Below are 16,989 nucleotides of genomic sequence, written 5' to 3' on the forward strand. Positions count from 1 at the left end.
ATGAGGTTTGCTTATCGTTGGTACTCCCAAGAGATGTAGTGGGCACATTCTAATTGTGCTGATAGCTCTTCGGCAACTATGATCCATTCCCCATCTAAAATCATTCCCATGTCCTCTTCAGCTATCTATTCTCCAAGGTGCTCATTTCCACTGTTGAATGCATCTGCTTCTCTCCATTGTAACTGAAGTATGCCATGCGTTGGCATAGCATCCCTGTGGTGTTCTTAGGTGGCAGATGTGCTCAATTCCTTGCTTTTGCTCTAGCTACTCCTAGACCAATAAACATGGTTAACTTAATTCCAGCTCCATACCCGCCATCCCAGCCAAGACCGCCTCCTTCAGTGGCCTTAGAACCTACTTCCACAGCTCTTCCTTCTACCCGCTGCATCATCATGCAGTGGCCCTGGGCTCCCAATTGTTGCAAGCTTCTACCTTGACCTCTGCTCCCACAACCCTGCCCTTCTCCATTGCACCTACACTTATTACTTCATGTTTCACTTCAACCCAAATCCACTTCTGCCATGCCCGAACTGCTGGCACTGGTCCCAAGCTGCGACCTCCTGACCATTTGCTGCCAGTCTCTCCACAATCCCAGCTTTAATCTCTACTCACTGCTTGCAGAATCATGCCTGCCTGAAGTGTACAGACTCGAGCCTCCACCTCTTAGTTTCTCCCAGATCTGCAACGTTCTGCATGCTCCAAGTTTTCGGATTCCCCTGTGAGTGATTTTTCTTTTTCCCTTTCCCCCTCCCACTGCTCACTAATCATGCTTGAAGGCCTCAAATTATTTGCTCCGAGTGCTCCAAAGCCTCATTCCATCAAATGAGGGATGTCAAAGCTTAGCCTCCACCCCCTTCTAACCTCACCCACACCCCTGAAAGTTCACCCAGTTTCTAAACTGCAATCCCATTGATCCTAAATTCTGGCATTTCATTTCCTGTGATTAGGTATATACCCCAGGTGTTTCTCTCCTTTACCCTTAAGCGGAACACTAGGCTGTGACTTCCTGCCAACTGCAACTCCTTATATTTTCCTGCCTCCAGTCTTTCCTGTCCCCAATTTGACCCCGCCGCCTTCCTCTCATTTGGCTGTGCTGCATCACCTCTCCGACAGGCTTGCTGTGCCCCAACTTCCAAGAGCATATATTGCTTCCCATTTTCCTGCATTCCCTAGATAAGATAATTAATGATTATGTCAGTGTGTGACCACTTGATTGAGCCATAGTGACATTGGAGACATGCTTTTAAAAAAAAGGACAAAAAACATGAGAAAGAGTGGACAGTTAAACATCAGAAACAAGGAAGTATGACAACCAGGCAGAAAATGAAAGAATTTGAAGACAGAGAAGAAGATGCAAAATCAACTAGAGGTTAACAAAGAAACAGAGACAACTGGAGACCATTCAAGTATTTTGTATAGTCGAACACTTTTACCATTGTAAAGTAATTTATCTTGAACTCACCGCTTGCAGAATCATGCCTGCTTGAAGTGTACAGACTCGAGCCCCCACCTCTTAGCTTCTTCCAGATCCGCAACGTTCTGCATGCTCCAAGTTTTCAGTGAGCAATGTCAAACTGGTGTACTTAAAAAAAAAATTGTGATTGAGTATAATCACCTCTGAGTTTAGATGATAACAAACTGCATGTATAATTGCACTCGCTGAGCATTGATGTTTACTGTTCTAATCAATATAATTCTACAACAACCATCCATTTAGGAATGTTCCTCATTTTAAAATATTCCAAAGATAATACAGAGCAGTATACAGGACATAGCATTGAGCCATATAAAGGTAAAAACAAAAAGCTAAAAGCTACTGCGGATGCTGGAAATCCAAAACAAAAACAGAATTACCTGGAAAAACTCAGCAGGTCTGGCAGCATCGGCGGAGAAGAAATCAGTTAACGTTTCGAGCCTTCATGGCCCTTCGGCAGAACTGAAGCATAGTTAGAAGAAGGGAGAAATATAAATTGGTTTAAGGTGGGTGGGGGGAGGGGGGTGCGGGGTGGTGGGGGGAGAGAGAGACATTGAGGGTGTGAGGTATCTATGGGTGAATACCTACTTCACAAAATGCAATCAACTGTATCTGGAAGGAGAATAGGTAATTCAGATTACATGATGTCAGAGATCATTGAAGTGAAATAACAATTAACCACACAGCTGGAGGAATAGTGAATAATTTGACAGCTACTGCCAGCAGCTGTGATCATTTTCATCTGCTGAAATCCAAAGTAGATTCCATTGCAGAAAGCAATTGATACAGGGAGGAAATGCCCATCTCATGCTCTTTCCAAGTCGAACAGAAAAAAATTAGAGGATGAAAATGAATGGTACAACATTTTAACATCACAAACTGCAGCCCTAATAAGACGCTGTGATGAGATTTAAGGAGCTGAGGCTGGTTTTCTCTTTTTGAAGACAGTACGACTGGTTTCTTATTTCATCATACGTTCTAATCATGACTTGAACTTCTCGTAGCTCGGCTATGTTCTTGGCTTCATCAAAGCCTCTATTCTTTTGAATTTTTCAGACTTTATTCGAAGTTAACTCTTGTTCAAAATAGCCTATGTTGCGCTGATTTTAATGTTGTAAAACTGATCTATCTACTACATTCCAGTTTTTTATCCATAGTACTTATACAGTGGCTTTGATTAATACTTGTTTTTTTAAATACTGAAATAAACTTTGTCTTAACTGTGCAGAGTATTATTAATACAAATTGTAATTACATATTTTAAGGCAAAGTGAACTTTTTACTGAAAAGCACTTAAAACACATTTCATAAACCCTATTGATTGTTTATATAGCACCTTCCAAATCATTAATTACAAGTGCTTATCTCCAATTGCAGTGTGCCTTTCATTTTTCTAAATTGAGGTACTTTTTCAATACTGCAAACGTGTAATTAAGAATATGACTGTAAAAGGTGCTGAGAAAATAATATTTTATTCTTGGTATAGATTTTTCGAGGTTGACTATTAAATGATCTTTGGTCTCAATGCGGTATTTAAATTTGTCAGCGTTTTTTTTTTCTTTCTCCCAGTGCTAGTGATCTCGTAATGAAAGTGGATTCTCTGCTGTCATCAAAGTCAAAAGGAGAAGCAAGGATCGACCTCCAATTCTTTGAAGGACAATCGAGGTGAGCGCTAGGCAGTAAACTCAGTTTTCATTGTGATGTACCTAACTTTGCTCACCTCAAACTCAATTTTTAAAAAAATACTTTTTCCAGCAATTGAATTATGTTTGTGTAGCAATACCTCTGATGTTTTATAGTGCTATTAAATTACGGCCCAAAGAAGAACAGGTTTACTTTGAAGTGATGGCCATAACCGACCCAGTGACCAGAGATGCTCAACGGCTTTCCTCGTTCCTTTTGGTAAGTGGAGCTGTTTCTGCTGTGTCCTTCTGTGCATACATCACTGTGCCAGATTCTTCCATTGCAGAAACTATTGCCTTTAGAAATTTCTGCATCATGATGTGTAGGTTAATGTTTGACTTAAAAATACCCTTTGAGAATGCCCAGTACAACAGTATTCAGGCTTTGCAAATGTAAGAGACATAACTGCTTCTGTTAGGCAAGCTGGAGTAGAAATTGTTGCAACGGGAATGAAGGGGAGCATAGCTTGGGGCAAGCGATTGAAAGAGAGAATTGCATTATATCACACCTTATATGTGACTCAGTATAACCAAGTATTACACCTTCAATGAATTGCCTCTATTTAGCAGCATGCAGTTTAAAATAAAACTTAATTTAGCACTGATGAGGTCATTGTGGGGCAGCAATCAATAAGACTAACAATACTGAACCATATAACTGAATTGATAGTCTGAGGCCACAGTGCTGAAACTGTATAGTTGTCTGGTCAGTACATGTCTGGCATACTGTGTTCACTTGAGTTCACCAGGACATGAGGATAGCATCTAAGTATTTGAGGCGATTGAGAGGAGCCTCAAGCTTGATCCCTAATGTCAGATAACTAAGCAGTGAGGATAGGGTGTAAGGCTCAGACTCATCTGCTTTGAAAGGAGACAAATGAGACGTAATACGAGTAAATTGCTAAGTGAAACTGGAAAAGTAAATCATGAGCATTGTTTTAAATTAAACTACAACTGCATTACAAGGGATATAGGTATAATTTGATCTAAGATCCTAACAGGTGTCAGGAAGCCCTGTTTCATGCCGAGGCCGATTGATAAGTGGTTGGCTTTCTGAGCAGGATGATGTAGGCAAAAGTCAGGGAACCATTCAAGAGTCAGTTCACTGCTCTGATGAGACCATGGATGCCTCAAAAATAATGAACAAGAGGACTTCCCACATTTGTCCTTGCCTTTCCGAATTCAAAATTTATTTTGGACAAATAGTGGTCAGTATTACTGCCCCAAAATGTTAATTTTATTCAGAGTAGCAATTTAATTTGTCTCTCCTTCAAAAGAGAATCCCATTAACACAGCTAGTTATCCTGTGGAACCATTACAGAACAGATGATGGTGATTTCATCCATTGTGTCTGTCAGGTTTGGCTGTGCTTCAGATATTTTTTCACTTGCACCCTTAAAGTATGCAAGATGTTTTCAATCTTCACAGGTTCTAAACCAGCTGGTCAACGTGAATCTGCGTGTGTTTATGAACTGTCAACCAAAGCTTTCTGAAATGCCTCTGAAAAGGTAAGAACTCTTCCTGCATCAGGTAAAAGAACCACTTTTAACTGATTGATTCCCTGGCAGCAGTGAAAATCTGTACACGTATGAAGTTTCTGCACTTTTGCAGCCTTCTAAGCTGTCACGACAAGTCAAAAAAGGGAGTATTTTTTCCCAGGTCATGTGGGGTTAGTGAGCTTAACAAAGAACAGGATTACACAATATCAGCACAGAAGTGAATAGTGTAGAGAATGGAGCAGAGTGCAGTGGAAACATTAGTCAACAGTGATATTGCTGACATAATGAAGGGACAGTCTTTGATGAAGAACTGAAGGTGACTGGGCTGTCGTGAGGAACTCTTGCATCAATGTTATGGGTTTTGATGAACGGTCTTCATGCTCGCCACAAGCATTTTTCTTTGCACTAAGTATGATTTCAGTGTGGAGATTTTCTCCTTGACCCTTCAGTGATTTCATTTTTGTGAGGGTGTCTTGAAGTCATGCTCTGTCAAATGCTGCCTCATATCGAGGACAGTTATTCTCCTACCCTCTGCCATTCAACTCTGGATCAGTGCATTCATGAAATCTGGAGCAGCGTTTCCAAACAGATAGCTATACGAAACATATATTAAAAGTACAATATAACATAAATACAAATAGAATGTATCCTATGGACTAATTACCCGTAATAAATTTGGTTTTCGGATTTACTTCAGAGATCTTGTTATTGATGAATGAACCGATGAATTCAGTTGCTATTTTAGTGACCAACCCATGCTTTAGGTTCTGGGAATTCTTCCACCTGTTGACCGATAGATTGTGAAAAAAAAATTCTCCCCTGTCAGCAAGCTCCTGTTTTTCATCTGTAAAAATAACACTTCCCTGGAATATGCACATATGGATTGTCAGATGAATCAAAACAGTTTTCTGTAACTTGGATTAATTGGCTATAATTGTTCCTTAGATGTATTGAGCAGCAATGATGCCTGAATCCATTTCAAGACAGCATGCAGATCATTAAAATCAGATCATTAAAATATATAACATTTGTCTAATGAGCGACACATTATACATTTCTATTGAACAGGTTTGTTAAGAAATAGTTTCGCATTGAATGAACCAGTTCCTTGTGAAAACACTTTAGAATTATATTCAGAGGGCAAAAGCTGTTTAGATTGGATGTCATTTTTAAAAATTTTAAAGGATAAATGCTGTCACCCTGAGAGTCAACGAGATGATGTTTTTGCTAAGCTAAGAGTAGAGTGGTGCAACATGGACAGTAACTTTTGGATTTTTGAGTTCAATTCCATATCTACCCCTCACTTAAAGTCACTGCCTGATTTGCACATAACTAATGGCAAATTCCATCAGCTGCAGGTATTGCACAGTAGATACAAACGAAATTTGTCACAAAGTTGAATCTTGTTCATTTCAGTCTAAGTACTCTTTTGATAATGAGATAAGTGTTAATTCCTGCCAGTCAACCTATCTGGCACTGAAAATAAGCTATGATTTTTATGGAGTCTCTTTCCTTTAGGTTTTACTTGTCGTTAGAGATTTTAAAATGTCAAACTTTAGATATAGTTCTTTTACTTTTCCTCTCTGTCTTTTCTCTCTCTCAATCTAATCTTTCTTTGCCTCCCTTTATTTCTCTTCTGTACCTGATTTGGTCCTTCTGCGGCATAGAGGAAAAGGCTGATGGTTATGCATGCACAAATGGTTCGTACATTGGCTGGCCTGCCAGAGAGCACCTTCACTGTCACGGAGCATAGAGGAGTCAAGCACCTTGCACATGGCTTTTGCACAGAGTTTCAAGCCCATTCTTTCTAGCATAAAAGTAGTGGCTAACTTTATGGGCAGAATTTTTCCTTTGATGGGTGGGCAGGCCTGACCGACCCGGCGGCGGGCAGGCAGCTGATCGCCGCTGCTGAAACGGGCCTCGCCACCATTTTAAGTGGGCGGGCTGCCCAACGGGAAGCGCTATGCGCTTCCTGTGCGGGGTGGGGGGGGAGGGGAGAGGGATTCCCCAACTGTCAGAGTGCGCTCTTTCGCGCATGTATGCGAAAGAGCGCACATCTCCCTGAGACTAAGTGCTGTCTCAGGGAGATCGGTGAAAGGTTTGTAAACTTCAAAAATAGAAAAAAAAAATTATTAACATGTTCCCCTCATGTGACAATGTCACACGAGATGGAACATGTTATTAAAAAGCACAGAAACTTTACTAAACTTTTTAAAAACAGACATGAAACCTCATCCCGCCAGTGGATGAGGTTTCATGTTTTTTCAGAAGCCCGCTGGGGCTCCTGGCCTGCCTGCCAACCTTAAGGTTGGACGGGCAGGGCCTTTAATTGGTTTAACTACCCTGTCAATGGCCTCAATTGGCCATTGACAGGTCAGCGGGCGGACAGCTGATTTCGCTGTCCACCCGCCTTCCTGAATATTTAAATGGGGTGGGATGACATCAGGAGTCCCCCCCCCCCCCCCCCCCCCGACATCATCCCGTGTCGGCGAGCGGGCCCCACTCCTACCTCGCCAATGGAAAAATTCTGCCCTCTGAGAAGATTTCGGCTTTGCAGTCAGACTCCCCCCAAAACCCAAAGCCTTTGGTTTTCCCGGAAGCAGCTCGGCGGGCCATGGGAAAAACGCTGCCGGATCGCTAGTCAGCATCGTTTATGGTCGGAATTACGACGGTATCTGATCACCTTCGAACGTTCATGGGAAATAATTGCAATTTCCAATCCCTATCATAAATAGGATTCAACGGGTTACCCACACCTGGCGGCTTAGGGTAGACACGATGGTCCATTCAGTGCAGCGTGCGTGCAGCCCTGGACACCTAAGGGCATCACAGACCTGTTATTGCTCAGTCTTGTGTGGCTGTATGCCACTTGTCCCTCTAAGAAGTTGGACGTGGACTGCTTGGCGGTCGCGTAACTATTTAGCATGGAGGAGTCTCATCGAGACTCCTCCATGCAGAGGCGGTGGAGTAGTGGTATTACAATTGGACTAGTACTTCAGATACCTAGGGTAATTCTCTGGGGACCTGAGTTCGAATCCCACCACGGCAAATGGTGAAATTTGAATTCAATGAAAAACCTGGAATTAAAAGCCTAATGATGACTATGAAACCATTATCGATTGTCGTAAAAACCCATCTGGTTCTCCAATGCCCTTTAGGGAAGGAAATCTGCCGTCTTTACCTGGTCTGGCCTACATGTGACTTCAGACCTACAATAATGTGGTTGACCCTTAAATGCCCTCTGAAATGGTCTAGCAAGCCATTCAATTTTCAAGGGTAATTAGCAATGGGTAATAAATGCTGGCCCAGCCAGTGATGTCCACATCCCATGAACGAATAAAAAAAAGAGATTTGCAAACACCACCATGATACAGTGTCTGATGGTTAATGTGTCAGCTTCCAATGTAGCACAAGCAAAAGGCACCCAATGAGTGCTGCATAGGAAGCTCAAAGCGAAGTCAGGCAAGTGTAGTTTGCTGTCATGCAAGCTCAATATCATAGCTGTGGAAAACAGCGCTCAAAGGGGCTTGCAGGGTCTCGCTGAGATCCAGTAACCTGTGCATCAGCAGATTACTAAGATCGCTGAAGTGCTACCCTGGGGTAGTGGCTACGTGGAGCCAAAAGTCTGTTGTATTCTCTCAGGGTGAGAGCATTTATCCTCATACTGTAGTGACTCTGCTGTGCCGGTGACCTAGCTGATGCCGGTCAACCAGCCAGCCCAGACTGCTGCTGCCCATGCTGAGGTGGTGCAGTCCGTAACTGGGCCTAGGACCAGTGCTACTCAGCGATCCTGCAAGGCAGTGAGCAGTTTCCCGCCAGCCATGCCACATTTGCTGGGTCAGTACTGCATAACAACATTAGGGCAGACAAAGGCCACCCCTTTTTTGCTCCTCTTCCATGCCCCTGCCTATTCCTCTTCCACCCACTCCTGGTCGTCTTCCATCCCCCCTGCATCTCTTCCATCCCCCCTGCACCTCTTCCATCCCCCCTGCACCTCTTCCATCCCCCCTGCACCTCTTCCATCCCCCCTGCACCTCTTCCATTCCCCCCTGCTCCCGTTCCATCCCACCGCTCCACTTCCATCTCCCGCGCTCCTCTTCCATCCCCCCTGCACCTCTCCCCACCCCCCTGCACCTCTCCCTACATGGTTCTCTTACCCACATTCTGTCCGTGTGCATTGGTTGTACACCAGTGTCCTGTGCCAGATGGGGCAGAATTTTTCCGTCGGCGAGCTGGGGGTGGGGCCCACTCGCTGACGCGAAAATGACGCAGGCCCCCGACGTCATCCCGCCCCATTTAAATATTCAGGAAGGCGGGCGGACAGCGCGATCAGTTTTCCGCCCACCGACCTGTCAATGGCCAATTGAGGCCATTGACAGGATCATTAAGCCAATTAAAGGCCCTGCCCGTTCAACCTCAAAGCTGGTGGGCAGGCCAGGAGCCCCAGCGGGCTTCTGAAAAAACATGAAACCTCATCCACTGGCAGGATGAGGTTTCATGTCTGTTTTAAAAAAGTTTAATAAAGTTTTTGTGATATTTATTGACATGTCCCATCTCGTGCGACATTGTCAAATGAGGGGGAAATGATCATTTTTTTATTATTCTATTTTTGAAGTTTGAAACACTGTCAGTGACCTCCCTGAGACAGCACTTAGTCTCAGGGAGATGTGCGCTCTTTCGTGCGCATGCGTGAAAGAGCGCACTCTGACAGTTGGGGAGTCCCTCTCCCCCGCACAGGAAGTGCATAGCGCTTCCTGTCGGGCGGCCCTTAATTGGCCTGCTCACTTAAAATGGCAGCGGGGCCCGTTTCGGCGGCGGTGGTGATCGGCTGCCCGCCCACCGCCAAGCCGGTGAGGCCTGCCTGCCCATCAAGGGCAAAATTCTGCCCATGGTCAGTGGATAGTCCTCGGATAGCTCCGAGTAGTCACCCACACCAGCACCTTCTCAAGGGAAGTTGGGCATAGGCAATAAATGCTGGCCTTGCCAGGGATGCTCACACCTGAAGAATGAATAATAATAAAAAAATGGAGCACTCCTTCTCCATAATGAGACAAGGTGAAAAATTGTGTCACCTTTCTAATGACAACCTTCACTGGTCGCTTTAAGAACTGCTGAAGGCTGATAACTTAAAGAATATGTTTGCAGCATGCATGAATGTGGTCACGCGCAATCCAATTTTGTTGATGATTCGGGTCCCCTCTTTGCAGAACCAAAATGACTTCACATTAAAGATATAGGGAGATGCCAACCAATGTTTGGTTCCTTCACAATTGCTTCTATGCCCTCACCCAACATTACCACCCCCACCAGACCCCCCAGCCCTGTCTGACCTAGCCAATCTTGAGCCAGAATCATTGCTCACGACTTGTTTCTAATGAGAAAAAGAGGCTGGCAGGCCAGCTTGCCGTGGTGCTGCCGTGTGTGTTGCACCAGGAACATGTTCTGATTCAGGCATGATCCAATTTATAAGCCTAAATATGTTATATAATGTTGAGCATTTTGTAAGGTTAGAATTGAAATTTTGATTTTCTTTTGAGGCTCTAAAGCTTGCATATTACCATTTATGTTACTACTTTTATCCATTCTGTACATCTGTTTTGAAAACAGGATTGTGTCTGAAGCCTTCAGTGCTCTTCAGTTTGCTACCTATAATGCTGATTAAAAGAAATAGTTACCAGAATGAAAAATCTAATATTTTGTACATATCTTGACCTTCATTTTTGCATTAGTTTTAAGTTGTAAACAGAGAATGAAATGTTTCTGGATTTATAAATATAGGAGGACCTCAACTGAAATTCTCCCCTCCATTTTGCAGCATCTATCGATATGTTCTGGAACCTGAGATTACTTTCACAGCATCTGGCAGCTTTGCTTCTGGACCAGTGGCCAAATTTTTGGACATGCCTCAGTCTCCCCTCTTCACTCTTATCATCAACACCCCTGAAAGCTGGATGGTGGAGTCTGTCCATACTTCTTATGATCTTGATAATATTTACCTGAAGGAGGTGTGTCTTTTTAGATATTTGGAAGTCCAGTCTAGCGTGACCAATATACAGATGTAGAGTCTTGATAAAGTGAAAAGGTTAATTGGTGTTGGAATAGTAGCATTTTGTTCAAAAAACTGTAGGGGGATGGGTAGTAAAAATTTAAAAATAAAATCCTATTCAGTGATGCAGTAAAGCTACTCTAAACTTTGAAATCATTGGTTAGTACTCAACTCGGGTTTTGTGTCCATTTCTGGCACCACACTTTTAGAAGAGATACCAAAGCCTCGGAGAGAGCGCAGAAGAGATTTACCTTATGTCAAGAGATTAGAGAAACTGAGGCAGTTCTCCTTTGGAACAGTGAGGTTAAGGGATGATTTAATAGAGCTGCTAAATATTGAGGTGTTTTGATAAGTGTAAATAAGGAGAAAAGGTTTTCGCTGGGAGGTAACCAGAAGGTACATATTTAAGATAATTGACAAAAGAAGCAGCAAGGAGATTAGAATTTCTGCTACGCAATGAGTTATGATGATCTGGAAAGTATTGCCGGAATGGGTGGTCAGGGACATGACATTTCTGCCATTTGGTGAATTTCTGATATTGGTGTTTTGGAACTTCGCTGTTTTACATATATGTTCTGACCCTTGAGGCTGGTACAGGGCTTAAAAGAATTTGCAACTTTGCTGTCAGTGAGAGTGGGAACAGACTGCAGAGCTGTAATTAGAGGAGCAGCCAGCGAGGGAGAAAGAGCTGCTCCTCCAATCACAAATTCTGTATCTCATGCTGGCTGCTGCAGCTCCTCCAATCTCAGGTTCCCTTCCTCTTGCTATTGCTGCTCCTCCAGGGATGGAACCTATGATTGGAGCAGGTTATTTTGGCTGGTCTCATGGCTGCCTGTAGGAGACTTTCAGCTGCACTATCACCAGATGTTTTTTTGATATGCTCCAAGTGGCCGAGGCGAAGAAATGGAAAAGTGGAAAATGAGAAGAAAAGGAGGCAACCTCGCCAGTAACAAGGCCATAGCAAGCCTGGGGGAGCCGTTGCTCAGATTTAGTTTATGGGTTTTGGGGAACTCTAGGATGTGCTGATGGAATCAGTGAGAAAATTGTTTAGGGACAGCTTCAGCCACTCAGCCTCGTGTCAGGCCGGACCCGGCTGCCGTCCATGTCTGCGTTCACAGCATGAACCACTCTTGGCGAACTGGAGGGGACTAATTTGGTCTCCCTTCGCTTCTAGTGAAACTGTGTTAAGCCACTGATGACTTATCTTGAGCGGGATGAGTGCTGTGTCAGAGTGTAGGACAATCATAGCTTATTACAGGGTCGGTCATGCAGACCCCTGAGGGCAGGGGAGGGGTTGGGGTGAGGAAGCGCAATTGGTGACCCATGTCAGGCTGGATACACCACTGGCTTGGCCTACTCGGGACCCCAGCTCTACCCAAGGACTCAGTGTTGGAAGAGGGTTGTGCTTCCCGGCATGCTTAATGGTGACCAGCCTGAACCATGTAACGTGAGAAGTCCAGAAGACAGCTGCATTTGTCGGAAGAACAAGGCTCTCCACTGTTGATGTAGAAAGAAGACCTCATGGTCTGGGTCTGGTGTTAGTGCATGAACTGAGGACCTCTTAAATATGAATGGGATTTACATTGAGTCACCGGGTAGGCCAGCTCACCCTTCCCTGACAGTACGGATCCCCGGCAGTGACGCCAGCCAAGGAGAATTTTTTTTGACAATCCATAAAGATGTCCCAGCTCATGTGATACTGTCACATGAGGGGACATGTCTGAATAATTTTAATCTTTTTTCCAAACTTTAAAACTGAATTTAATCTCCCTTAGGCAGTTCCATGCCACAGGGAGATTTCTGTGCTCTTTCGCGTGCATGCTACCGGGTGCGCATCACGCTGCGTGGGCCTTAATTGGCCCGCCCACGTAAAATGGTGGCGCGCAGCCAATCACGGGCGGCGACCGGCCCCGTGCCCACTCTCGCACCCGACCAGCCCACCTGACAGTCAGAAGATTCTGCCCATAAAGCTCTATGATTCACAATTTAAACATCTGTTACAATAACATGGAGGCCTTTATATTGATTCCCGAAGGAGGACTTAAAGCATGTAAATCTCTCATCCTTATTCTGCATTTTCAGATTGATGGTGGAGTGGCGGCAGAGTATGAGTTGGAGTACCTTTTGTTGGAGGGACATTGTTACGACGTTTCAACAGGGCAACCTCCCAGAGGACTCCAGTTTACGCTGGGCACCGGTGCAAACCATGAAATCGTCGATACAATCGTAATGGCAAACTTGGTAAGTGCGCACAGCTCTTTATAAATACATATATGAATCCTGACCAAAGTTTTTGAAATAAGATGCACAATCCATCTATCCACAAGTATGAACTGCTGTCACTGTCCAACGTTTTTTTCCTCTTGTATTAATAGCCTTTACATTTTCATCAGTTAAATTTATTTTTCTCCTTTCCAGTTGATTCTATCCTCCCCACCTCCTCCATCCCAAAAAAAGTCAACCAAACATGTTCCAACAAACCAATTTCTCTGAGATTCAGGCTCCACAACACTCCCTACAAAGGTTTCAACTGAGTGGGATGCTGTTCATAGTATTATTTTAAATGAGAATAAGAACATAAGAAATAGGAGCAGGAGTAGGCCAATTGGCCCTTCCAGCCTGCTCCGCAGAACCCTTGGCTCTCTTGTTAATCAAAAATCTAACAAACTCAGCCTCCACTGCTCTCTGTGGAAGAGAATTCCAAAGACTAACAACTCGCTGGGAGGAAAAATTTCTCCTCACCCCAGTCTTCAATGGGGAGATCCTTTACTTTTAAACTGTGCCCCTAGTTCTAGATACCCTCACGAGGGGAAACATCCTCTTAGCATCTACTCTATCAAAGCCCCTCAGAATCTTACTTGTTTCAGTAAGATCACCTCTCATTCTTCAAAACTCCAACGTACATAGGCACAACCTGCTTAATCTTTCCTCATAAGTCAACCTCTTCATCCTAGGAATCAGCCTAGTGAACCTTCTCTGAACCGCTTCCAATGCAAGAATATCCCTTCTTAAGTAAGAAAGCCAAAGCTGTATATGGTACTCAAAGTGTAGTCTCACCAATGCCCTGTACAGTTGTGGCAAGACTTCCTTACTTTTATACTTCATCCCACTTGCAATAAAGGCCAACACACCATTTGCCTTCCTATAATTACTTGCTATATCTGTATGCAAACTTTTTGTGATTCATATATGGGGACACCCAGATCCCTCTGTACCACAGAATTCTGCAGTCTCTCTCCATTTAAATAATATTCTGCTTTTCATTCTTCCTGCCAAAGTGGACAACCTTGCATTTCGCTAAATGATACTCTATCTGCCAAATTTTTGTCCACTCATTGAACCTTTTCTAAATCCTTTACAGATTTCTTGTATCCTTCTCACCACTTGCTTTTCTATCTATTTTTGTATTGTCAGCAAATTTGGCTATAATACAGTCAGTCACTTCAGCATAGTCATTAATATAGATCATAAATAGTTCAGGCCCCAGCACTGATCCCTGTGGAACTCCACTAGTTTGCCACGTTGAAAATGACCCATTTATCCTGACTCTCTCTTTCTGGTTATTTAACTAATCCTCTATCCGCGGTAATATATGACTCCCAACACCATGGGCTCTTACCTTGTGCAGTAATCTTTTATGTGGTACCTCATCGAATGCTTTTTGGAAATCCAATTGCACTACATCTAATGGTTCCACTTTATCCACCCTGCTTGCTCTTTCCCAAAATAATGTTTTTCTTTGTATATACTTGTAAAAGATTTTACTCTCTGTTTTTATATTTCTTGTTTGTTTACTCTCGCAGTCTAATTTTCCTTTCTGTATTTGTTTAGTCATCCTTTACTGGTTTCTAAAATTTTCCTAATCGTCTGGCCTACCGCTAATCTTCACAGCTTGTAAGCCTCTTCTTTCAATTTGACACCATCCTTAACATCCTTAGTTAGCCACAGATGGTGCATCCTTTACGCATAATTTTTCTCAATGGAATGAATCTTTGTTGAGAGTTATGAATTATCTCCTTAAATGTCTGCTATCTCTTCTCTACCGTCTTCCATTTTAACCTATTTTTCAAATCCACTTTGGCCAACTCTGTCTTCAGACCCTTATAATGTCCTTTATTTAAGTTTAAAGCACTAGTTTTAGACCCACATTTCTCACCCTCAAACTGAATGTGAAATTCCATCATGTTGTGATCACTCTTACTTCAAGGATCTTTTGCTATGAGGCCATTAATTAATCCTGTCTCATTACATATTAGCAAGTCTAATATAGCCTGCTCCCTGATGGGTTCCGGAATGTATTGTTCTAAGAAACTGTCTAAGAAACATACACTCTATGAGCTCATGCCCCAGGCTACCTTTGTCAGTTTGATTCATCCACTCCATATGAAGATTAAAATAATCTACGATTATTGCAGCACCTTTCTTACAAGCCCCCAGTTATTTCTTGATTTATAATCAGTCCTACAGTGTAGCTACTTTTAGGGGCCTATAAATGACTCCCTCCAGTAACCTACTTTCTTTGCTATTTCTTATCATCATCCAAACCGATTCTATATCTTGATCTTCTGAACCAATATCATTTATCATTACTGTACTGATTTCATCCTTTACTAACAGAGCTACCTGACTTCCTCCTCCTTCCTTCTGAAATGTCAACTAACCTTGAATATTCAGATCCCAGCCTTGGTCACCTTGTAACCACATCTCTCTAATAGTTATCATTTCATTCTCATTTATTTCTATTTGTGCTATCATTTCATCCACCTTGCTACAAATGCTATGAATATTCAAATGAAGAGCTGTTAATTCTGTCTTTTTACTATATTTCCCTACCCTTACCTTATATGCTGGTGCACTGTAATGTTTGTACAGGTTATCATTACCTGCATTGCTGCTCAGCATTATTGTCTTGTCCTCTCTTTAACTTCCCAAGTATCCCCTTATGTCATCCCTCCCCATCCACCCCCCCCGACCGCCCCATTATTTAGTTTAAAGCCCTCTCTACAGACCTAGTTTTACAATTCACCAGGACATTGGCCCTTGCTTGGCTCAGGTGAGGACTGTCTCAACAGTACAGTTCCCTCTTTGCCCCGTACTGGTGACAGTGCCCCATGAATTAAAACCCATTTCTCCCGTACCAATCTTTGAAACACACATTCAACTCTGATCTTATTTACCCTATGCAATTTGCTCATTCTCAGGTAATAATCGAGAGATTATTACCTTTATGGTTCTGCTTTTTAATTTTGCTCCTACTTGCTCATATTCTCTCAGCAGAATCCATTTCCTGGTCGCACCAATGTTGTTGATACCCACATGGACCACAACAACTGGATGCTTACCCTCCCACTCCAAGTTCCTTTCCAGCCCCAAGGAGATGTGCTTAACCCTGGGACCAGCAGGCAGCACAGCCTTCAGGACTCACGCTCTCGGCTGCAGAAAACATTGTCTATGTCTCTAACTATACTACCCCATACTACTACTGCTGCGTTCCTTTTAACTCCCCCAAGCTGAATGGCTCCCTGCACCACGACATTGTGATCAGTTTGCTCATCCTTCCTGCAATCCCTGCTCTAATTCATATAAGCTGCAAGAGCCTCAAATCTGTTGGACTAAGGCAAGGACTGAGGCTCTTTCGTTGTTACTTTACAGATCCCCATACCTCCTCCTTTGCAGTCACACCCTCCTGTCCCTGACTACAGACCAAATCTCAAGTACCTGACCTAATGGTTGTGACTGCCTCCTAGAACAAAGTGTTGAGGGAACTTTCCCTTCCCTGAGGCATCGTACTGTCCAAAGTTTGGATTCCAGCTCATCAACTCTGACCTGAGGTTTCTTGAGCTGTAGACCCTTAGTGCAGATGTGATTGCTGTGGATCTCAAAGGTATCTGCCAGAACCCACATGCTACAGCTACAACACATTACCTGTCCTGCCATCTTTGTTTTATTTAATTACTTAGGTTGTAAGTTTAGAAATGTCACTCAACAATTAATCCTAATTAATTAAGTACTTTAACCAGTTAAACAATAAGCTTAATACAATATTTACATCTTCCCCCATACCAGATAAACCTAGTGCCCAGCAAAATTAATGCGTATAGACCTGCACTCCTCTTATACTCTTATTCATACACATTCTGTAATAGTCACCCTGATTGAAATTTTTAGCTTCTGATCTTAAAGTTTAAAGAGAGCAGAGGAAAAGTACTCACGACCAACCACTTCTACTTCTCTCTGATGTCACACTAAGATATTTTTCAAATGTGGTCAGTCGGCTCTAAACCTGTA

At 43.2% G+C, this 16,989-nt stretch overlaps 1 protein-coding gene across 2 annotated transcripts in view; it reads left to right on the plus strand.

Moving 5' to 3' along the window:
- Positions 1 to 16,989, plus strand: part of uggt1 (UDP-glucose glycoprotein glucosyltransferase 1) — a 142,484-nt gene that overhangs the window by 76,846 nt on the left and 48,649 nt on the right. For both annotated transcript variants that reach the window (XM_078563597.1, XM_078563599.1), the window contains 5 exons: positions 3,044 to 3,139; positions 3,274 to 3,376; positions 4,585 to 4,664; positions 10,471 to 10,660; positions 12,784 to 12,942. In XM_078563597.1, the coding sequence (XP_078419723.1) occupies positions 3,044 to 3,139; positions 3,274 to 3,376; positions 4,585 to 4,664; positions 10,471 to 10,660; positions 12,784 to 12,942 (628 nt within the window). The remainder of the gene's footprint in view (positions 1 to 3,043; positions 3,140 to 3,273; positions 3,377 to 4,584; positions 4,665 to 10,470; positions 10,661 to 12,783; positions 12,943 to 16,989) is intronic.

This window comes from Cetorhinus maximus, chromosome 19 (assembly GCF_964194155.1).
Source record: "Cetorhinus maximus chromosome 19, sCetMax3.hap1.1, whole genome shotgun sequence".
Classification (NCBI taxonomy): Eukaryota; Metazoa; Chordata; class Chondrichthyes; order Lamniformes; family Cetorhinidae; genus Cetorhinus; species Cetorhinus maximus.